The sequence below is a fragment of the Saccopteryx leptura genome, chromosome 3, assembly GCF_036850995.1.
Source record: "Saccopteryx leptura isolate mSacLep1 chromosome 3, mSacLep1_pri_phased_curated, whole genome shotgun sequence".
Classification (NCBI taxonomy): Eukaryota; Metazoa; Chordata; class Mammalia; order Chiroptera; family Emballonuridae; genus Saccopteryx; species Saccopteryx leptura.
In genome coordinates, this window is record NC_089505.1 from 307361689 (window position 1) to 307385678 (window position 23990).

At 37.8% G+C, this 23990-nt stretch overlaps 1 protein-coding gene across 1 annotated transcript in view; it reads right to left on the minus strand.

The window, feature by feature from the left end:
• The window catches only part of PREX2 (phosphatidylinositol-3,4,5-trisphosphate dependent Rac exchange factor 2), a 269082-nt gene that overhangs the window by 93125 nt on the left and 151967 nt on the right, over positions 1–23990 (minus strand). Inside the window, exons 24-26 of the mRNA XM_066378926.1 lie at positions 21723–21884; positions 5628–5847; positions 4911–5118 (exon numbers count right to left, since the gene is read on the minus strand). Coding sequence (XP_066235023.1) covers positions 4911–5118; positions 5628–5847; positions 21723–21884 — 590 coding nt within the window. The remainder of the gene's footprint in view (positions 1–4910; positions 5119–5627; positions 5848–21722; positions 21885–23990) is intronic.

The following is a 23990-nucleotide window of genomic DNA, read 5'->3' on the forward strand; positions in this document are numbered from 1 at the left end:
CAGTCTGTCAGATGAATGGCATAGATCTGCCCCAGTGTGGGTCACTTCCAACTTGGCTCATAGCTAAAATGATGCTGAATTGGGGTAAAACTTGGTTTTGGACTTTGAGAAGCACAGGTTCCACCACTCAAGCCCTGAATGTTTGACTGTATAAGGTTTCTGTTAGAACCATCTAACTCAAAATTATGTGAAAATGAAATTGGTCTTTCCTAGCAAACAACATGCTATAAAACTTGAATTAAATCACATCTAAAAAGTAGGGCCCTAGCCTGACCAGGCAGTGGCGCAGTGGATAAAGCGCTAGACTGGGATGCAGAGGACTCAGGTTCGAGAGGCCCCAAAGTCGCCAGCTTGAGCGCAGGCTCATCTGGTTTGGCAAAAGCTCACCAGCTTGGACTCAAGGTCACTGGCTCGAGCAAGGGGTCTGCTGAAGGCCCGTGCTCAAGGCACATGTGAGAAAGCAATCAATGAACAACTAAGGTGTTCCAATGAAAAACTAATGATTGATGCTTCTCATCTCTCTCTGTTCCTGCCTGTCTGTCCCTATCTATCCCTGTCTCTGACTCTCTGTCTCTGTAAATAAATAAATAAATAAATAAATAAATAAATAAATAAATAAATAAAAAGAAGGGCCCTAGAATGGCTTCTGTAGCCAACCATTATCTTCTCATTTAGCAAACATCAATGATTTTCCATTCTGGTCAACAGCCCATGCACATATCTTGACACTTGTTTTTCCATTGCAACCTCATGTTTATTTCAAGACCACAAAAATGTCTTATACCTCTTATAGGTCTATACCATAATGTCAAACCCAATTCTGTGCATTAGTAAAGATCTGTCAAGGGAATTTGACTAATTAATTAATTAGACACATTTATTGTACTAGGTGTTGTTCTCAGTGCTGTAGATACCAAAGTTTACAAAAAAACAAAAGCCCCTGCCATCTTGGAGCTTAAAATCTCCTGGGTGGAAACACACAATAAACAAGTGAATAGTCTAGTACATCAGATGGTAACCAACGTTAAGGAGAAAAGCAAAGACCAGAAGTCAGAGCTGTGACTTCAAATCATGGAGTCTGGTAAGGTCTCATTGACACTAGAAGAACACTTAGTAGTCACGGTTTTTAGAAAGCAGTAACAATCAGGAAGTTGTGGTGCATTGTGCAGGGCCCTGTGAGGCTACATATTATTTTAAACATAGTTTTTCTATTTGGAAAGATACTTTTATGTCTTATAAGACAGACTGTATATGTATTCACTCTCTCCACCCCAAAAACTGAAACATAAGACTAATACCAGTTACCCAAGCTCTACACTGCACAGACAGATGAGCTCTGAATACCCAAGAGTTTGCAGGAGTTCTCATTGTGCAAGGAGTCATCTGCACTCTGTGGACCTTCTGAGTTAGAAGCCATGGGGCTAAGCATAAACATGTCTTTTAAAGTTATATGATCTGTATTCACATACATATTTGTCTTTCATTTCATATAGCTGCAATCATGCTCACACTGCCCTTGTGGGAACAAGTATTATGCTGACAAATGTTAGAAAGACAGTTTTTGACACCATGTTTTTGCATAAAATGCTAGATTCCTAAAAACAATAATAAGGCATAAAACTTAACATGTGTGCACTCAAAAGCATTTTCTTTTACTTTTGCTCATCCCAGTGGTTCATAAACCACATCACAGAGGGTCAGTGAGAATGAACCAAGTCAGTGCACAAAGTGACATTGTACCAACACCTATATGCATTTTAGTTTTCATGAAACTACACCCTTTTTTATATATAATATTTACCAGAAAAATACTTGGGAAATCTCAAAGGTGATTCCACCACCAGCCCTACCATTCCTCTTTGCAACCCCTGCCCCTCTGAATGTCCTACAATACAGTTTGTCCATAGTTCAATCCTGGTATATCTAGCAAATGTAAAATAAAGTCTGTTCTTAAATTTCTCACCTTCAATAAATAGTCCCAAAGCCTCTTCATTTACTTCCTCCCTTTTCTGAAATCCATGAAAGATTTTAGACTATTCACAAGCTATTTTTTTTACATATGTCTAGTACCTAAGTGTTATTAATCAGAAACTAGCCCATTGAAAGGCAAAACTATTTAGCATCCTGCAATGAAACAAAAATCACAGTCTTGATTAAATCAATAACTCTGCCTCAATTCGTGATACTAGACAGCAAATTCATCTCTAGTTCCATCTTTGGCCTTGGATGAAGTAGGAGAATTTAGTAGAATGTCCAAATAAATTTTTATTTTTAGGAGAAGTGTTCCCAAGTGACAGGGTAATCAGACTTGGGGGTAAGACAAGTTCACCACCAGGCCCTTTCACAGGATTGGCTGACTTCTAGAAAGGCTAGCGATGGGATGATGTTCTGAGGCAATTTCTCTTAAAAATTAGCAAAGTATCTGAGGCCTGCTTCCCTACTCTGCAGAGACTTCTATGTCCAACCAAGAATAACTCCTACGTAAGGAGAAAACTGTTTGGTAACTAGCTTTTCAAATAATTTGGCAAGCTCGACTGCACTGTAGCATCTCTGAATTCTAAGGGCAATGGGGAATCCAGGCTCTTGGACAACTGCACTGTCTTAAAGTGATTACACTGCACTTTGAATTATGTGGAACATATTTATATTTAGAATTGAATTATATGGTGTACACAAAGAGAACCAAGAAAGTTTCTCAAATCATGTGCTCATTTCATGTCGCTTTCCTAATAAGCAAGCACAGTTGGGTAAAGGCTTTTAGAAGAATAGAGTAGGGAGATCTTAAGTAAAGATAGGTAATTTTAAGTAGTTTTGGAGAATAAAAATAACTCTTTTCTGCAACTAGTGCTTTAAATGTAAAGCATTTTAAACCAAGGAAAAGGAGTCCCTTGGCTCTAACCATTTTCTTGAAAATGCTTAAGTTCTACTAATGCAGAACTTGAAAATAAAAAGTCAAAAAATTAACACAGACAGACAAAGCCTGGACAGTGGCCAGGCAGCGCTGGGTACTCAGTGCATCAGAAGCCTTGTCTCCGAGGCAGAGTGCTCTCAGGGACATCAATAATCCTACCATCGACAAAGGACTCATCTGAAAAGTAGGAATAATCACTCTTGGCCTGATTGGAAGTATGAGATTGGTCCAGATGTTCTCCCAAAACACTTTGAGATCTAGGATACATAATTCAATGCCACTAGTTATAACCTTTTTGACTATAAATCTTCCTGTATGCATTTCCTAAGTATTTCAAAGGAGAGGGGGAAAGTGCTTTCTTATATAGAACATATCATATAAGGAAATCTGATTTATTAAATAAAGCAAACTATAATGCCCTAAAACATAAACTTCTCTATCACAAGGTCATCTAGTCATTCTAAGACAATTCAAAAGTATCACACAATTATTTAAAAATAGCTTCCTGTTCTTAGGAACCTCAAACTGTTGAAATTTATCTGTAAATGGGACAGTCACAATATAATATACAAATAAGAGAAGTCCTTTTTAAAAATTAGTGTATTAAATATAGGGAAACAGAATTGTAATTCTAAATTAACTCCTTAAAGCATCATGGAAAATAGCATAATAAATAGTAAATATTTAAAGATAATCTTACAGAAAGGATGCATCCAATATGGTGATTTTGATCTCTACATTTTTAAGATGTGTAAATCAGAGAGCATGTCAATTAAGACTTCATTAGTATAATGTCTAATTACAACAAAGGCTTAGAATAAGCTCTAAGTATTTTGTCAAAACTGAAATATCTATGGAAGTATGGGAAGATGTTTGTGTGTGTGGACTTCACAACATACACCTGTTAGCAATCTAAATCTGTAACTTCAAAAACAGGTACAATAAAAAGAGGATTAACAGTGTTTATACCACTGTCAGATTCTACCATCTTTGGATATGTTCCACAATTTCAACCCCTTGAATGATAAGCAAGCATGATGTTACACACTATGTTGATGGCTTTTTGTATTAATTTTTATAATTGTTGCCACAAACTTGTAATGTGCTACTATTACTGATCCTGTTGTATACACGAGACACTGTGCCACCCCACCTGCCATGTTGATTGGACCACACAGAGCTTCCTTGACTAGATCTGGAACTTAACCACACATTTCGATGTGGCAGACCACCCGCCCTGCAGAGCCCAGGCAGCTCTCCAGTCATCAAACTCTTCAGGAAGGTTCAGTCGATCTCCTCAGAAAGTTATAATTAATGTCCTCTGTCTTACTTGGTAAAATCTTTCAAATTACTGGCACAGCTATTTGGGTTATTGCTTACTAGACCATTAATTCAATTAGAAGTGCAAAAAAGTATTCATCTTTGGTCCAAGGAACACATAGTTTTGGATTTACTCATTTAAGACGTTAAGGAAATTTTATATTTTACATTTTTTTCTAAACATCTACTGCATGCACACAAGGTGGGGCAAAAGTAGGTTTACAGTTGTTTGTGTGGCAAATAATACAATGATTAATAAATATTATAATAATACAAGAATAAACTCAGTGTTTTGCATACTCACAACTGTAAACCCACTTTCACCCTACCCTGTGTTCTGCTCTGGAAAGACTAAAAGGAAATCCCTGTACACAGTTAATACTGTTTCAATCACATTTTTCAGCTTCATATTATCACAGTGAGAAACTTACTGTTTTTACATACAATAAAATTTTGTCATTATCTTCCCTGGCATTAATTAAAGCTTCTTTAAAATATGTATTTATAGATATTTGCTAGGTTTTATCATTTTTAAGTTGTTAGAAAGAAGTGGATCTACATGGTCAACAAAAATCTACATTTCCAAAACCTAAAGAGAAAACGATGGATGTTCAAAAGCTTCATTTTCTACAGCTATTTTATTAGGCACATTTAAAAATACAGTAAGCAAAATACTTACTCATCTATCTGACAGACGCACATCTCCACCTCTTTCAGTGCAGTCTGAAGTTTGCCCAGCAGTTTCACGTAGATGTCCTGGGTTTCTAGGTCTTCTTCTTTTAACAAATACCGGAGCCCATGCCCGTCCTGCTGTGACAGAGACAAGCCTGATGGGGCTGCCATAGTTGTGATCGTGTGCTGAATGTACACCATGGGACTCAGTTTCCCTGAGGAGGTAAAATCACGCCATAGTCATAGTCACTACCTTGAACTTACAGGAACAATTCCTAAGCTTACATAAAATAAAATGCCAACTAAATGCAGAATTTAATTCCGGAATTAAAGTCTATGGGGACTTGTGATTAAAGGGGAGGAATAGTTAGATCTCACAGCCTGCTGTGATGGTGGGAATTGTGCATCTTTATTTTTCTCATAATTATAGCGCCACTTCCAATGGATGGTTTTCACAGCAAGATGAGCTGTGTCTATCATGTGTGAAAAAGGCAAGAACAGTCATTGTTCTTAAAGGAAAAATAATATAATAAAACTGCATACTCCATTTGCATTCTTTAACACGTATACACAATCATCCACATGAATCTAGTGAGGAAGGTTTCTTTACAAAAGTTCAGACTTGCTTACACAGTAGGAGTCTATCCAATGTCAGGGAAGAGGGGACAGTTATGATCACCTAAAAGACATTTCATGATTGATCAAGTCTCAAAAGCTAACATACCTTGCTCAGATTTGTTCTCTTTATCATGAGAATTGTGCTTCCTGCTATCCAGCTGGACACCAAAGGCACTCCCCAGGGAGGTTGACGTTTTGGGATAAGACACTTCCATCACATTGACGTGGCAGTTGGTGGGGCAGAAATCACTGCTGTGCAGGGGAGATATTTTAGATTTGGCTTGCTTAAAGGTGGGCCAGGCTCTATTCTTTAGTACACGGGAAAACTGCAAATTAAGAAATAAACAGCAGTGGAACAGATGGTGATAACTCAAACACTGCACTTCCATCATCCACAGCAAAATCAAAAGAACATTAAAACCTGTCAACTGGTGCAAGTGGGTAAGTTGTTAGAATTTAAATTGTTATTTTAAAATCCACATATTTTTAATAAAGCAAAGCAATACAGACAATAAATGCATATAAGTCCTTTGAAAGTCTGATTGCAAGAAAGGTGCTAAAAAAATTAATTTAAGTGACCAATATCACTTCCTAGGATTGAAATTCACAGACTTCTAACAGCTGAGAGTCTGCCAGAGAAATCAGTGTCCTAAGACACCAACATAGGATCTCGATCTTTAAACTGAGGCAAGGTGGCAGAACAGAGGAGCTGTCGGGTCAAGAGTGGAAGAAGATGGGATTATTGCAAACTGTCAGAAAGTGAATCCAAGCCTGAGTCTATGAGCAGGTTAGATAGAAGGCGTGGTGCTGCAGATGCAGGATGACAGACAGAAACCACTGCATTTCCCACGCCTTCTGTTGATCATTGCTGAGTTCTTCGGCCAGGCTCAGGCTGAGGACTGTGCAGACCAGGGGTTCCCAAACTACAGCCCCTGGGCCGCTTGCAGCCCCCTGAGGCCATTTATCTGGCCCCCGCTGCACTTCCGGAAGGGGCACATCTTTCATTGGTGGTCAGTGAGAGGAGTATAGTTCCCATTGAAATACTGGTCAGTTTGTTGATTTAAATTTACTTGTTCTTTATTTTAAATATTGTATTTGTTCCCATTTTGTTTTTTTACTTTAAAATAAGATATGTGCAGTGTGCATAGGGATTTGTTTATAGCTTTTTTTATAGTCCGGCCCTCCAATGGTCTGAGGGACAGTGAACTAGCCCCCTGTATAAAATGTTTGGGAAACCCTGGTGTAGACTCTGCTTTTATGCTATTGAAAATAAAGCAATACTCAAAGGATTTACAGTACATTACTTCCAAGGATAGCTACCTCACTGCTAAAAAACCTTGCAACTCTACCCAGTCCTTGCCATGTCTCTAGAGCTGCCCAGAGGTTAATCGCTCCTAGCTTATTTTCTCAAGCTCTCTTGCCCTTGCTCCCTTCACTCCTTCTGTTCTTCATGCAGCTCCTCTCATACTTCATTTACTCATTCTTCGGACACACTGGCCAGAGTACCCGAAATGTTCTTCCCTCACTACCAAACTTACTCCCATGCATTTCCAAGTTCTATGAAATCATCACGAGCCTTTCTGAGCCCTAGGCTCAGTTCGGTGTCCCTGGTTTTGTGTCTGGTTACAGTACAATATAACCCTCCCTACAATTACGAATAATCTTCCTATCTCTATCTCCCTTAGCAGATGGTAAATTCCATGAGGGTAATGCTGCTGTCTGTCCTGTGCACCATAAACAGGCATCTCAGAGAGATGAACTGGATTCAAGTTTCTAAAGCAAAAGACCAAGAACCACCAGTTATTCAGTTATGTTGTCCCAATATGTGATGTGCTGCTGGACAAGTTACCATTTTTTTATCATTCATAGTACAATAAAGAATATGGATTAAATCAGGTCTATGCTCTTTCTTGTTTAAAAATTACATATAACCAGATGCTATCTGCTTATTTTATTAGTAGAGTAGTAATTTGGGCATTAAAAAGAATAAAAATTAAGACTACCACTGGTTACCATATAACTTTTGTAGGTACAGTTCAAGAAAAAGTGTGGTATCAAAAAATCACATCTTAAAAATTTTAACTCACCATTAGAATATGAACGATCTTATATGTATATTAAATTCTGTATTCATATTTTTTTTTCATTTTTCTGAAGCTGGAAACAGGGAGAGACAGTCAGACAGACTCCCGCATGCGCCCGACCGGGATCCACCCGGCATGCCCACCAGGGGCGATGCTCTGCCCACCAGGGGGCGATGCTCTGCCCATCCTGGGCGTCGCCATGTTGTGACCAGAGCCACTCTAGCGCCTGAGGCAGAGGCCACAGAGCCATCCCCAGCGCCCAGGCCATCTTTGCTCCAATGGAGCCTTGGCTGCGGGAGGAGAAGAGAGAGACAGAGAGGAAAGCGCAGCGGAGGGGTGGAAAAGCAAATGGGCGCTTCTCCTGTGTGCCCTGGTCAGGAATCGAACCCGGGTCCTCCACACGCTAGGCTGACGCTCTACCGCTGAGCCAACCAGCCAGGGCTAATTCTGTATTCATATTTTATATACATATAATCAATCAAAAGCTATATAGCTGAGTGAAGTTCTAGCACACAGTAGAATCTAAATGAAAATGGATTGAAATATAGGAAACTATTAACATAATTACTAACAAATGTGATAATAATGCAAACTTTCATCAGAGTTCTTCTCTATTGTAGTAAAGGATAGGAATCTCAGATAAATCTCCCATGGCACAAAGAAAGGCACAGAAATCACTTTTATAATACCAAATATGATATTATGTCACAGCATCTACCACAGTTGGCAGAGACACTTCTCTTGCTTGCTTTTATTTTAACCAATATCCATTCATTCATAAATATAAAGAGAAGCATCTATTTCAGGTCCTCCGCTAAATGCTAGAAATATAGCCCTCATCCTCATGGAGTTCATGGTCTACTAGGAGACACTAATAAAAATTGCTCTGGCCAAGTAGCTCAGTTGGTTATAGTGTCATCCCCATACGCCAAGGTTGAGTATTTGATCCCCTGTCAGGACACATACAAGTCTCAACCAATTAATGCATAAGTAAGGGGAACAACAAATCAATGGTTTGCTCTCTCTCTCAAAAATCAATCAATAAGAAGGAATTTTAAAAAACTAATATATTATGGCTACAGATAATAACAATGTTATTCAAATACAATGACAACAGTGGATGAACTTTGGTAAAATAGAGGTCACCGTTGACCTTAAAAAGAGCCATTTCAGTTACATGAAGGTGACCAGAGCCCAATATGACCGAGCCGAGAAGGAAAGCTGATGGAGAAAACAGGTATAGAGAGCATATACAGGTAGCTCTTTTCAGGACAAAGATCAAAGAAATGGAACAGTAGATAGAGAGGAGTATGAGGGTCAATAAAAATACTTATTTTTTTTAAATATAGATGATAGTAAGGCATATTTGTACACTGACAAGAAGAACATTCTTGAGAATGAAACTACAGGTTTTAATGCATTTTAATGCATGAATTATCAACCATGTCAACACATTTAAATTCAATTCCAGTGACTTGACTAAAAGTCCAAAATGATACAAAGATAAACTATTATTTTGCAGATAGTCACTCATCCCGATTAAGTATAAAATTGACATGGAGTTATAAACAATTTGTAGTATGGGATGAGCACATGGGGAGAAATTTTACCAACAATTTTCCAAATCCATAACTCAGTTTGAAGATTATGTGGCATTAATAACTAAAGGTCCCACCTGACCATGTAGTGGTTCAGTGGGTAAAGCATTGGCCTGGGATATAAAGGACCCAGGTTCGAAACTCTGAGATTGCAGGCTTGAGCATGGGCTCACCAGCTTGAGCATGAGCTCAACCAGCTTGAGCACAGGGTCGCTGGATTGAGTGAAGGATCACAGACATGACCCCATGGTCGCTGGATTGAGCCCAAAGGTCGCTGGCTTAAGCAAGGGGTCATTGGCTCAGCTGGATCCCCCTGGTCAAGACACATATGAGAAGCAATCAATGAACAACTAAAGTGCTGCAACAACAAGATAATGCTTCTCATCTCTCTCCCTTTCTGTTTGTCCCTCCCTCTCTCACACACTCACTAAAAAATAAAATTAAAAAAATAACTGAAGGTCCTTGGAATATTCAAAGTAAGACTTTGATTCCTACCTGCAATACTTTTGTGTAAAAAGGAAGTATCTCTTGAAAACTGTGAAATATGTATATGGAGGAAGTACCCCAATAACAAAACAAAAACCCAATTATAAAACTATTTGTAAAACAGAAAAATAAATCTGGAATCACAAAGGTGTCTAAAAACAATTTGGAAGAGTATTCCTTGAACAGTGCAATTTTTACACCTGGTTTGCCCACAAATCCATCAGAGACTAAATGCCTGTGGAGGAGTCACTCAGGTATTCGGCAACATCTGAACTTCTCCCATCCACGGCCGGGAAAACAGCTAAGGCTGGTAAAACCGGTCAGGAAATCAATTACAATGGCACTAGCCTGGCTACAGAAACTATAGAAATCAACTGCTTTCTCTTTTTAAAATTTAAAACTTTTAGAGTCAAAATGAAGGCAAGGTAGCCTCTTGGGAGAGTTCAGTTTCTATGGATACATTTTATTTTACAGAAAGAGGGGTGTTTGAAGCCTTCATCTGGAAAAAAAATGTTTGCTAATAATCCTACATAAGTAAATATGTGAAAATTAAACATACATATTCACCAATGCTATTGTTTCTGTTGACATGAACTTGATACGCAAATGGGGCTAACCTTACATGAGCTAGTAAGGCTATTCTCTTAGGTATCTAAATTTTATTCAAATAGAAAAGATCCTTGAAAACTTTTTCTTGCTAATCTGGTTTGTGTATTTAGTGAGAAAGATAGCCAATTATTCCAAATACATTATAATCAAGAAGGGAGAACAAAGAGAAATAGCTTTAATTTCTTTAAAGTCCTAGTTGATGATGTTTAAGTGAGAGCATTGCATAGGACTGATACCTAGTCTTGCACTTGCCATCTATGTGACATTAAGGAAGTTATCTCCCTGAGAAAGAAGCAGATAAGTGTATGCAGTATGCACGGTTATTTCGAAGCTTAAATAATAATGTACATAAAAGAGCTTAATAATGTACATAATAATTCAGTGTTATTATTTTTATCATCTGAAACTGTTGACCATTTGCCTCTCCATATCCGCTTTAATAACATCCCAGGGAGTGATGTCAGAGAAATGGTGTTGTGAGGAGTGCTCCCGATACCTCTCCCTGAAACTTCAACAAATTCAACAACTAGAGACAGAAAAACAATCTCAGGAGCATCTGAAATACACATACATCAAACAAAGGTACGACTGGGTGAAAAGGTGGTTGAATATATAATCCACTCTGAAGGAAATAAGATGGAGAACGGAGTATTCCACTTTCCTCACTGACCTGAGCAAGGGCTGCTTTCACTTGGAACTGAGAGAAAGCGAGGGCTGGGGTGCGGAAAAAGCTGGGCTAGGACAGAGACGTTCGAGCCAAGGAGAGAGTAGGCCCATGGCTCAGCCTACATGGAGCTAATGCCAGTGGCAGACCCCGGCAAAGGTGGGCAAGCAGTTGCCTTGTTTATTTCCGGTATCCTGGTCGGCGAGTGTGGGCAGTGTGCGAGTGAATCCACCAGGCGCTTTGGGCGTGGGTGCCCGTGTTCCCAGACAGAGGGTCTGGGTCAGAGACTGTCAGTAGTGACCCTCTGTGTGGGCTGTGACCAGAGTTTCTGAATAATCCCAGCTTCCCAAACAACAGCGCAGGAAGTGCATGAAAGCCGGCTTCCCTACACCCAGACCTGTCTGGGCGTGGCACCTCTGCCAGCCATACAGGCAAACAAAGAACACTCCTGGGGAAGAGAACTGCAGAAGTGGGGGGGGGGGAGAGGGCATGCAGGCAGCTTGCAGGCAGCCTCTGGAGAGCAGACCTGCGGAGTACTGAGGGATACTAAACATGCCCGGAGGCTCATAGAAAGACACCTAAGAGGCAATCAGCCCCCAGCCCTGCCTGATTATGCTGGCAGCTCTGGCTGGCAAAACCTTACACAGAACCCTGCGTTGAGTGGGGATAGAAGGGGAATTTGGCAGCTCTTAGAGCCTCTGGCTCTCCAGGCAGTGGCTGGGGCAATGTCACAGCTGGGTCCCCAGGCTGCTGGTTCAGGAAGGACAGATTTGGAGAGAGGCTCCAGGAAAACAGACTCTCCCATTGTTGAAGCCTGCAAACGCTAACAAGTCCCACCTACCAACAGGTCTGAGGCCTAGTTTATGTCATCACCATAGCGACACAACAGCAAATCTCTGCCTAAGAGTGCCACAGAGGAAGAACCTGGGATACAGTGCCACCGGCAAAAAAAGAGAAAGAAGAAAGAAAAAGGAAAAAGATAACCTCTCAAAACCAGGAAAAACCCACAGTCTTTATAACTTTTTCCATTTTTTTCTTGTGTTTTTTATCTTTTTTTTTCCTTCCACCTTGGTCATTTTATCCTCTTTCTGTTTTATTCCTTTTTTCCATTTTGAACATTATTATCCATAGGAGTGACATTTTCCATTCTTTTTTTTTTTTTTTTTTTCTGAAGCTGGAAACAGGGAGAGACAGTCAGACAGACTCCCGCATGCGCCTGACCGGGATCCACCCGGCACGCCCACCAGGGGCGACGCTCTGCCCACCAGGGGGCGATGCTCTGCCCATCCTGGGCGTCGCCATGTTGTGACCAGAGCCACTCTAGCGCCTGGGGCAGAGGCCACAGAGCCATCCCCAGCGCCCGGGCCATCTTTGCTCTAATGGAGCCTTGGCTGCGGGAGGGGAAGAGAGAGACAGAGAGGGAAAGCGCGGCGGAGGGGTGGAGAAGCAAATGGGCGCTTCTCCTGTGTGCCCTGGCCGGGAATCGAACCCGGGTCCTCCGCACGCTAGGCCGACGCTCTACCGCTGAGCCAACCGGCCAGGGCAGCCATTCTTTTTTTCTATGAGTGTTACATTCCAAAATACTTAACTCAATTTTTTTTCTCGCTTTTGTTGCTTCTTTTCTCTTTCACTTTTTCTCTCATTCAAATCTCACCCACAAGCAAATTATTTATTCTGGATTCAAATTTTTTCTTTGTGGCATTTTGTGTGCTTTTTACTTCACCTTTTATCTCTTTAGCATTTCCCCCAACTCCAGCTCTCCATTCCATACTTTTTGTGCCACTTAATACAATAGAATTTTGATTTTCACTGTATTTTTTCTTTTTTCTCTTTTTCTTTTTTTTCTTTTCTCTTACACTGTTTCTCTCATTTGACAATCATTTACAAACATATTCTTTTGTTCTTCATTTAAATTTTTTCTTTGTGGCATTTTGTGGGTTCTTACCTTGTTTTTTGCCTCTTTGTCACTCCCCCCCAACCCAGGTCGTCCATTCTATGTATTTTTGTTCCACTTAGCACAATAGAATTTTCAGTTTTTCATTGTATTTTCTCAAAAAAAGTTTTTTTCTTATCAATTCTTATTAGTGTTATTAACAATACCACTCTCAAATGCCATTAAAGAAAAAGAAATTGAATATCATGAATACAAAAGACAGTGATGTAGCTCAGATAGATGAGGAAAAATTATAGAAAAAAATTTCAATAGCTTAGAAACCTTGGAGTTAAATGACAGAGAATTTAAAATTGAAGTCCTAAAAATACTCAGGGATATACAAGAAGTACAGAAAGGAAATTTAGGGAGCTAAAAAAACAATTCAATGAACAGAAAGAATACTTCAGCAAGGAAACTGAAACTATAAAAACGAATCAAACAGAGATGAAAAACTCAATTCATGAACTGAAAAATGAGGTAACAAGCTTAGCCAACAGGACAGGCCAGTAGAGGAGAGAATTAGTGAAATAGAAGACAAGCAACTAGAGGCACTACAGAGAGGAGGAGAGAGACTCATGAATTTAAAAAAAAAATGAGACAGCCCTACCAGAATTGTAGGACTCCATCAGAAAGAGCACATAAGAATAATGGGTATATCAGAAGGAGAAGAGAGAGAAAATGGAATGGAGAATATATTCAAACAAATAATAGATGAGAACTTCCCAAGCCTGTGGAAAGAACTAAAGCTTCAAATTCAAGAAGCAAACAGAACACTGAGTTATCTTAGACCTAACAAACCTACTTCAAGGCACATCATAATGAAATTGGCACAAACCAACAACAAGAAAAAATTTTCAAGGCAGCCAGGGAAAAGAAGAATACAACATATAAAAGAAGGCCCAATAGATTATCAACAGATTTCTCAGAAGAAACTCTACAAGCTAGAAGACTGTGAACCCTAATATTTAAATTTCTGAAAGAAAGGAACTTCCAGCCAAGAATACTATACTCATCAAAGCTATCCTTCAAATATGAAGGAGAAATAACAACATTCACAGATACAGAAAAAATGAGAGAATTTATCACCAGAAAACCCCTACTTCAGGAAATACGAAAGGAGGTTTTCCGACCAGACACAAAGAGCAAAACAAAACAAAACTACATGTAAAAGCTCCATCAAGATCGTAATAAAAACAAGATTAATCTGTGACAAAGAAACAAAAAAGGGGAGAGGACAAAGGAAAATGGAGTGCAGAAGCATTCATGAGATAATGTACTACAATGAACATGATATGTATGCTTTCCATTACTTAATGGTAACCACCCCTGAAAAAACCAACACAGAAGTATATGGCTTGAAAAAAGAAGTAACAGAGAAAAGTATTGATTACAACCAAAAACAAATTACAGAAAAACAAAAAAGAAGAACCAAACAGAATAAAAAAGTATCAGAAAGCAATATATAAAATGGCAATAGGAAACCCTCAAATGTCAAAAATTACACTAAACGTAAATGGGTTGAAATCACCAATAAAAAGACACAGAGTAGCAGAATGGAATAAAAAAGAAAATCCAAATGTATGCTGCCTACAAGAAACACATCTAAGATACAAGGATAAAAACAAATTCAAAGTGAAAGGTTGGAAAACAATACTCCAAGCAAATAACATCCAAAAAAAATGCAGGTGTAGCAATACTCATATCTAACAATGCTGACTACAAGACAGCACAGGTAATCAGAGACAAAATGGTCATTTCATAATGATAAAGGGGACATTGAATCAAGAAGACATGACACCTCTTACTATATAGGCACCAAACCAAGGAGCACCAAAATATATAAGACAGCTACTAACTAATTTAAAATCAAAAACCGACAAAAATACAATCATACTTGGAGACCTCAATACACCACTGATGGCTCTGGATCAGCGGTAATCAACTTGGTCCCTATGGCCACTAGTAGGCGTTCCAGCTTTCATGGTGGGCAGTAGCGGAGCAACCAAAGTATAAATAAAAAGATAGATTTAACTACAGTAAGTTGTTTTATAAAGATTTATTCTGCCAAAATTAGCAAAAATCTGACATAAAGTACTTGGAAAGTAATTATTATTATATGTTTTAATTTGCTGTAACTCTGCTTTATAAATTTTATAAAGTACAGTTACTTCCCTACATTATAAATCACCATTACTGTGGAACCGGTGGTGGTTAAAAAATTTTACTACTAACAAAGATACAAAAGTGGGCAGTAGGTATAAAGAAGTTGATTACCCCTGCTCTAGATCGTTCACCCAAACAGAAAATCAACAAAGGAATATTGGCCTTAAATGAAACACTAGAACAATTGGATATGACAGACATCTACAGGACATTTCAAACCAAAGTGGCAGAGCATATATTTTTCTCTAGTGTACATGGAACATTCTCAAGAATTGACCATATGTTGGGCCACAAAAATAACATCAACAAATTCAGAAAGATTGAAACTATACCAAGCATATTTTCTGATCATAAAGACTTGAAACTAGAATTTAACTGCAAAAAAGAGGTGAACAAACCCACAAAAATGTGAAAACTAAACAACATGCTTTTAAAAAATGAGTGAGTCAAAGAAGAAATAAGACCAGAGATCAAAAGATACATACAGGCAAATGAAGATAACAATACAACATATCAGAATCTCTGGGATGCAGCAAAAGCAGTAATAAGAGAGAAATTCATATCACTACAGGCCTATATGAACAAACAAGAGAGAGCCCAAGTAAACCACTTAACTTCACATCTTAAGGAACTATAAAAAGAATAACAAAGACAACCCAAAACCAGCAGAAGAAAGGAAATAATAAAAATCAGAGCAGAAATAAATGAAATAGAGAACAGAAAAACTATAGAAAAAATTAATAAAACAAGGAGCTGGTTCTTTGAAAAGATCAACAAAATTGACAAACCCTTGGCAAGACTCACCAAGGAAAAAAGAGAAAGGACTTATATAAACAAAATCCAAAATGAAAGAGGAGAAATCACCACAGATATCATAGATATACAAAGAATTATTGTAGAATACTATGAAAAACTATGTCATCAAATTTAACAATCTAAAAGAAATGGATACATTCCTAGAACAATACAATCTTCCTAGATTGAGTCATTAAGAAGCAGAAAGCTTAAACAGATCCATAAGCAGGGAGGAAATAGAAACAACTATTAAAAACCTCCCCAAAGATAAAAGTACAGGGCCAGACGGCTATACTAGTAAATTCTATCAAACATTCAAAGAAGACTTTGTTCCTATTCTACTCAAAGTCTTCCAAAAATTTGAAGAAGCAATACTTCCAAACACATTCTATGAGGCCAACATAACCCTCATACCAAAACCTGGCAAGGACAACACAAAAAAAGAAAACTAAAGACTAATATTTCTAATGAATACAGATGCTAAAATACTAAACAAAATACTAGCAAATCAAATACAACAACACATTAAAAAATAATTCATCATAATCAAATGGGATTCATCCCAGAATCACAAGGACGGTTCAACATATGTAAAACAGTTAATGTAATACACCATGTCAACAAAAGAAAGAACACAAACCATATGATCTTATCAATAGATGCAGGAAAGGCATTTGATAAAATACAACATCATTTTATGTTTAAAACACTTAACAAAATGGGTATAGAAGAAAAATATCTCAACATAATAAAGGCCATCTATGATAAACCATCAGCTAACATCATATTAAATGGCATAAAACTGAGGACTTTTCCCCTACAATCAGGAACAAGACAAGGTTGTCTACTCTGTCCACTCTTATTCAATGCAGTGCTGGAATTTCTAGCCAGAGCAATCAGACAAGAGAAAGAAATAAAAGGCATTCATACTGGGAATGAAGAAGTAAAGGTTTCACTTTTTGCAGATGATATGATCCTGTACATTGAAAACCCCAAAGACTCCAGAAAAAGACTAGTAGAAACAATAAACCAATACAGTAAGGTCACAGGATACAAAATTAATATACAAAAGTCCATTTCCTTCCTATATGCCAACAATGAAACATCAGAAACTGCTCAAAAAAAACAATCCCCTCATGGCTGCAACAAAAAAAAAATATCTAGGAATAAACATAACAAAGAATGTAAAGGACCTATATAATGAAAACTACAAAGCATTGTTAAGGGAAATTGAAAAAGATATAATGAAATGGAAAAATATTCCTTGTTCTTAGATAGGAATACTACTCAGCCATAAGAAATGATGACATCGGATCATTTATAACAACATAGATGGACCTTGATAACATTATACTGAGTAAAATAAGTAAATCAGAAAAAACTAAGAACTATATGATTCCATACATAGGTGGGACATAAAAATGAGACTCAGGAACATGGACAAGAGTGTGGTGGTTATGGGGGTGGGGGGGAGGGGAGGGTGACAAAGAAAACCAGATAGAAGGTAACGGAAGACTATATGACTTTGAGTGATGGGTATGCAACATAATCAAATGTCAAAATAACCTGGAGATGTTTTCTCTGAACCTATGTACCCTGATTGATTAATGTCACCCCATTTAAATTAATAAAAAAAAAAAACTTCCCAGGTTCCCAGTTTCTCCTGAGAATATGTAAGAAGGATGTGTTTTCATTCTTATCACTTGCCAGAGTGCTATGTTTGAGAATTCCCACATTTGAAAGAAAACAATATTCTTTAGCTTATAATCCCCCACAACATACACTCCTCAATTAATCACAAACCATATTTTTCCTTAGAAGCCAGGGAATAACACCTTCTTCATTTGCCATTGCAAAGCTGTGTATATTTTACCTCTTACATACAGCTTGACCTGATACTTTTCTGTCAATCCCCAACGCTCCTATATACAAATCTAAGTCACCATCAACTGGCACTTCTTTTTTTACAAACAAATCTGATTATTATGCCATTCCAAATAACACTGGAAAAATTAGATTGTTTTCCGTTTACTTCTTTTATTGCATCCGCTCAAATTCTCCTTCTTGGTCCAGGCAGTATGCCAATTCTTCATAGATATGATCAGTGTCATGCCTACATCTCTATCTTCACTTATATTTCCCTTTATTTGAGTGTTGAGTGGCACCTCTCCTCCTCTTCACTGACAAAGCTTTCGAACTAGCAGCTGGTATTTTCTGACTATTTGACACACAGTAATTTCTTCTTTCCTGCAATGCTATTGCCCATTTAGTCTGAACAATACTGTTTAGGATATAAGCTGTGTAGCTCGGTGTCAATACAGGGAAACAAGCACCAACCAGCTTTAGAACAAAAGGGAACAAGTTTCTAATTCTTCTGCTGTTCCAGCTCTGTCACTTTGGGCAAGTTAATTGAATACTCTGAGTTTCTAACACTTCATCTACAAAATGAATAATGTGTCTCGTGTCATTGTATTGGTAAGATTATGTAACACATGCAGACTGCAAACTATCACATACAGAGTCTGACACCTGTAGTGGACTGCCAATTGTTGTGTGCTATGTAACTTCAGAGAACACCCTCACATAGATCAGAATGTGAGGTGCCAGCACGTCCAATCATTCACAATGGTACCTACTACTATAGGAGGTTAAGTAACCAATATTATTATTACTAACTTCATATATTTTACCTTTTGTCCCAAACAGACTATAAGTATAAAAGGGTAGGCATTCTTAAGTAAATGATTAAAGTTCTGTTGCCTATATAAAAGATGCACATTTAGTAAATAGTTCTTATTCCTGTCCCATCCTGCAAATTGGCTTTTGTGAACTTGAGTTTTTAACCTAAGTCATTGATTTTCATCAAAGAGGCATTAAAAATATCTGCCATGTAAAACAAATTGCTGCTTCTTTTGTATAGTTATGTTTATGGGTACTGCCCTGCCATTTCCTGATGTCGCCTCTTTGAAATCCAGTGTGAGTGATTTCTTTTAGAACTCAGGCCAAGAAAAGTGTTGCTTCTCTTAAGAAACATGTAAAAATATCACAGGAATGCTGATAAATATATAAAAGACTTTGTTTCCTTTTTCATTTTGGCCCTCAGGAAACTGAAATCTAAATATAATATTGCACATTAGCAACTAAATAGAGTCTTGGGACCTCTTACCTACGAACCTATTTCCCTGGTGATCTATACTGTTATTCTAACATGTAGCTTTACCTATAAACTTACCTCCCTATTTCCTTCAATATTTATTGTCTCCTTCTTCCTTTTAGTAATAGCATTTCCTGAATCTTAGCTGAGTACACAGATGCCCAGCCTCCCTTTCACTAAATGACTAACAGGATGTGATCAGGAGTGATACCTACAAGGTCTGAGTCACGCACTCAAAAGGAAACTTGCTCTTTTCCCTCCTGAGGAGCTATGAATTACATCGTGGTGGAAAGAGAACAAAAATATAGAAGGATCCCAGAAGACTGTCAAGACCTACCCACTGGATTCCTATTACATTGGGCTTCAATACAAGTGAGAAATAAAACATACTCATTTTAGCCTATGTTATCTCAGTCCCACTAAAGCAGCTGAATCATATCCTACCTACTGGGCTCTGATCCAAATGTTTTATTTTTATTTATATAATGTACCTATTTCCACTTTATTTCTTAAAGCTACTTCCACTGATTTTGTTGTATAGAGAAAAGAAAGTACAAAGAAAGTAAAAAAGAAAGAAAGAAAAGAAGGGAGGGAGGTACGGAGGGAGGGAAGGAGAAAGGAAGGAAGGGAGGGAGGGAGGGAGGGAGGGAGGGAGGGAGGGAAGGAAAAGAAAATGATATACACAATGACAAGACTGACAACCAGAAACTGCCCAACTTCCTAAACCCCTCTTGCAACTTATACAGGTCCATCTCCAAAGTAGCATGATTCTCTTTTCAAAATGTGTTCAAAGGGGAAATAGTATTTTGTATTTATTTAGAGTTTTTAAGTTTTACTTCAAAGCACTGTCACATTTTACAGAGACAGAAGTAAAAAGAAAATCTTCTGTTCTTCAACTTCAACAAGGAACATTCACGAAATCCTTCTCAAGCTCAAACAGATAAATTGAGCTCAGCAGTCATGGAAAGAAGGCTGACAGATGTGATCTTGAGTATCATTTTCCTCAGGTTTTATAGACATAAAAATTACAATTGCAATACATATTTAATTAAACAAGGAAAACATCATAGGAAATACTTAGAGACAAAACATAGCGCTTCCTCTCCCCCTCATCCCAGTCCCCCTAAGAGAGCCAAGGTGGACGTCCCTTCAGTCCATTCACGCATTTCTCCCTTTTCAAATGGACACACTGGACATGCACTGGCTTATCTTTTACTTATTATATCAGACACATACAGTTCACTCATGTACATAAATTTTGAGATAAATTATATGTCCTAGAATGGCTGTACCAAATTTGAAGCATCTAGCCTCATTTTGAGAGAAATAACTTAATCAACTAGTTTCCTATTGATACAAATAGAAAAGAAATTAAAATCTATATGTTTTGGAAATAAATTTTTATTAATTCTACCTCTAAAATATAGAAGTGGGCCAATGTAGGTTTACCATCGCTCCTACGGAAAAAGACATGCAGGTTATGACTATTAAAATATCATTATTAACTCCATCTTTCATGTACTCACAACTATAAACCTACTTTGCCCACCCCTGTATATTCTCAAACCCATCTACTTTTCTCTGTCTCCCTTCTTCACCATAATCCAAGCTATCATCATCCCTCACCTGGACTACTGTAATAGCTTCTTACTTGTCTCTACACCTCCATTCCTGCCCCTTACAACCCATTCCAATAGAAGAGTCAGCATGGTCTTTTAAAAACCTCCTTCAGATGAAGTCATCAGCCAATTTAAAAGCTTCCACTTGCTTCTTATTAATGTAAGAAGAAAATCCAAATTCTATCCAAATTTTCAACTGGTCCCTACCTAAGCCTCCAACCTCATGCCTAGCCACGCCCTCTTCTACCCTGGCTGCCTCTTGGCTGGGGGCTTCTGTATCAGCTGCTCCTGCTACCTGAATGCTTCCCCACTCCAGTTTAAATGAAGAGTTCAACTTGTCATTCAGTGCAAGCTTTCTCAAAGAGGCTTTCTCTAAACCTTATACTTGAGTATCATTTTCCTCATGTTTTATAGACATAAAAATTACAACTGCAATACATACAGTATGAAGTTACCACCTGAGCACTTCCCACTAAAGCTCTTTATTTTGTTATCCTCATAACTCTATTCAATACTTGATTTCCCCCTCTTTGAAGATATTTCCTTCTTTGATACTTCCCCCACATAAACATAAGCACCAGGAGAGGAAAGATATTCTGTCTTCCACTTCCATACTCCTGGGCCCAAGAGCAGTACTTGGCACATAAATTCTGCTCAATAAAATATGTCAAATAAATGAAACATTCGACAATTTAAAACAGCGCATGTTCTGTGTACTTTCTGATTAAGGGCACTATTCGCTCTGTCCAGAGAAAAAGGAAAGAAGAACTATAGTCTAATTTTAAAATTTGACTTTAGAATGAGGTGGCCAGGATTCAAATCCCCTCTATCTTTTGCTAGTAGGTAATATAATTTTTTTTAAGCCTCAGTTATTAGAATTGGAAAATGTACAATAGTGACCTAACTTACAGGTTTGCTAGGATCAAATAATGTAATAGATTTACAGGCATTTTAAAATCTCCAAAATGTTATATCAATATTATCATATCAATAAATGGGCACATAAATAAGTAATAAAAATAGGAATATAATTAAATTTGACATTTAAACAATTTAAATAATAATTACACGTAAAATATACACATAGAACATTTACCTTTTTATAACTGGATATTCTCTGACATATGTGCTCAATTTTTTCACTGCAAATGGCACTGAATTTACTCTGAAGGTCTGTAGGAATCACTTCATTTAAAGAGTTGAGGCTGGCGCAGTTTTGTACAAAATGATCATCACTTTTAGCCAGGGCTTCAAGAATCTGTAGACACACACACACACACACACACACACACACACACACGCAAAATGTAAAACAAAAAAAGAAAATAAAACCTTCAAAATTAGCAAATAAAATGTTCACAATTCCATACAGAGGTCACTTCCCCAGGGTTCTCCACGTAGCTGCCCAGCTGCCCAGGATCTCTATGTTCAGCAGAGCGCTGGCAGCCACGGGTTACGCATTTGGCATCTCAGGGTTTGCCTCCTGTTGGCTCTAAAAGGCTTCCTGAAGGAGATGAGTGCACCTCCAAGGCTTTGCTGGATAAACCAGTGCACTGTGATGTGGCAACACACACACATGCCTACATGTTACTCAGAATACTGTTTTCCCCCTCTCAATTTTATAGAATAAATACTAAGGAAAAACAAAGACTAGCCTCCTCACTTGCCCAGTACAGACAGAGCATTTAACAAATGTTTGCTGAAGGGATGAATAAATGAGTTCTCTTGCTAAAGTAACAATCCTTGTCACCTGCCATGTCCAAGCTCTATCTGATAAAAGCATCAGATAAATGCATCCTATTATATATTTATTTAGTTAATCCTTTTGGCTGTTTGAATAGTGGTCAGGCAATGTATCTGTGTGTATGTGCACCCGCGTGTGTGTGTGCATAAGCACATGTTCACATGAACACATACACATACCCTGGATCACTGAGAATTTCCAATGAATTGAGAATCATTTACGTGTCATATGTATATGTAGCATTTTTGATTGTTCAAAGATCATAAGGATTGGTTACACCCTTACCAAACATGTTTTTAATATTTTGTGAGAAATGTACAGATAGTATATTTATCTGAACTCTCCTGCCACCTGGACTCCTTGTATTTTTTAAATTTTTTTTATTTTATTTATTCATTTTTAGAAAGGAGAGAGAGAGAGACAGAGAGGGAGAGAGAGGAGAGACAGAGAGGGAGAGAGAGAAGGGGGGAGGAGCTGGAGGCATCAACTCCCATATGTGCCTTGACCAGGCAAGCCCAGGGTTTCGAACTGGCGACCTCAGCATTTCCAGGTCGACGCTTTATCCACTGCGCCACCACAGGTCAGGCTGGACTCCTTGTCTTGCAGAATATGGAGTGTGAGTTATTTATTCAATCCACTAATTATTATGGAGTGTGAGTTACTAATCTAGAAATTTGAGCTCCCTTTATCATCTTTGACTTTCTCATCTTCATGTATGAAATGGAAATATAAATACTTTAGAGTACTAACATACAGTTGTCATATATAAAATAATCCATGTAATTTTGCATATTTGAAATAGCTAGAAAATGAGATAAAATTAACTACAATAATTTGATCACAAATTCTTACACAGATCCCCTTTAATAGTATAATGCATTCAATAAGGGGCTGCATTTTTTAAATATAGATTCTATATCAATAGCTACATATAGTAATACATGTTATCTGAAATATGTGGATTTTTAAAAGTTCACTTTTAGAATAAAAGAAAAGCATAACAATTATTTCTAAATAGTGCATTTATATTTATATAATTATTTTCTCCAACTAAAATTTTAAAAATACATTCTATAAATGTTTTCAGTCTATCTCAACAACACGTATATATGACACAAGAATCGAGATGCAGAAATAAAGATAGTGAAGATACATGTTTACTACTTTCTCGAAATACCTGACTCCTCACAGGGTCATATGAAAGCAAACAAAACACTAAAGTTCTAACCTGTTGAGGGACCCACAGGAGTTTGATCGATGTCCCTTGTGGAAGGATCATGAAAAGCAAACACAGGATCACCTCTGACCTCCTACATGATGTACACCTTTGGATGAAGACACACCTCCTCCCTCCCTATCTTGTTACAGTTTAAGGACTAAGGATGACATCCTTCATGACCAAGAATTATATACATGTCTGAGGATCTATTCACACTCAATCTCTAAACTTTGTGAAATTTTATGAAAGAAACTTAAGACTTGCAGAATATAAGTTTCTTATAATGCATTTTATGACTTCAGATACTCTTCAGAGGTTTGTGTACATTTAAAAAAGCACCACCTGTTGTGACAACCACCTGAAATGTACACATGATACTAAATTAACAAACACAGCAAACT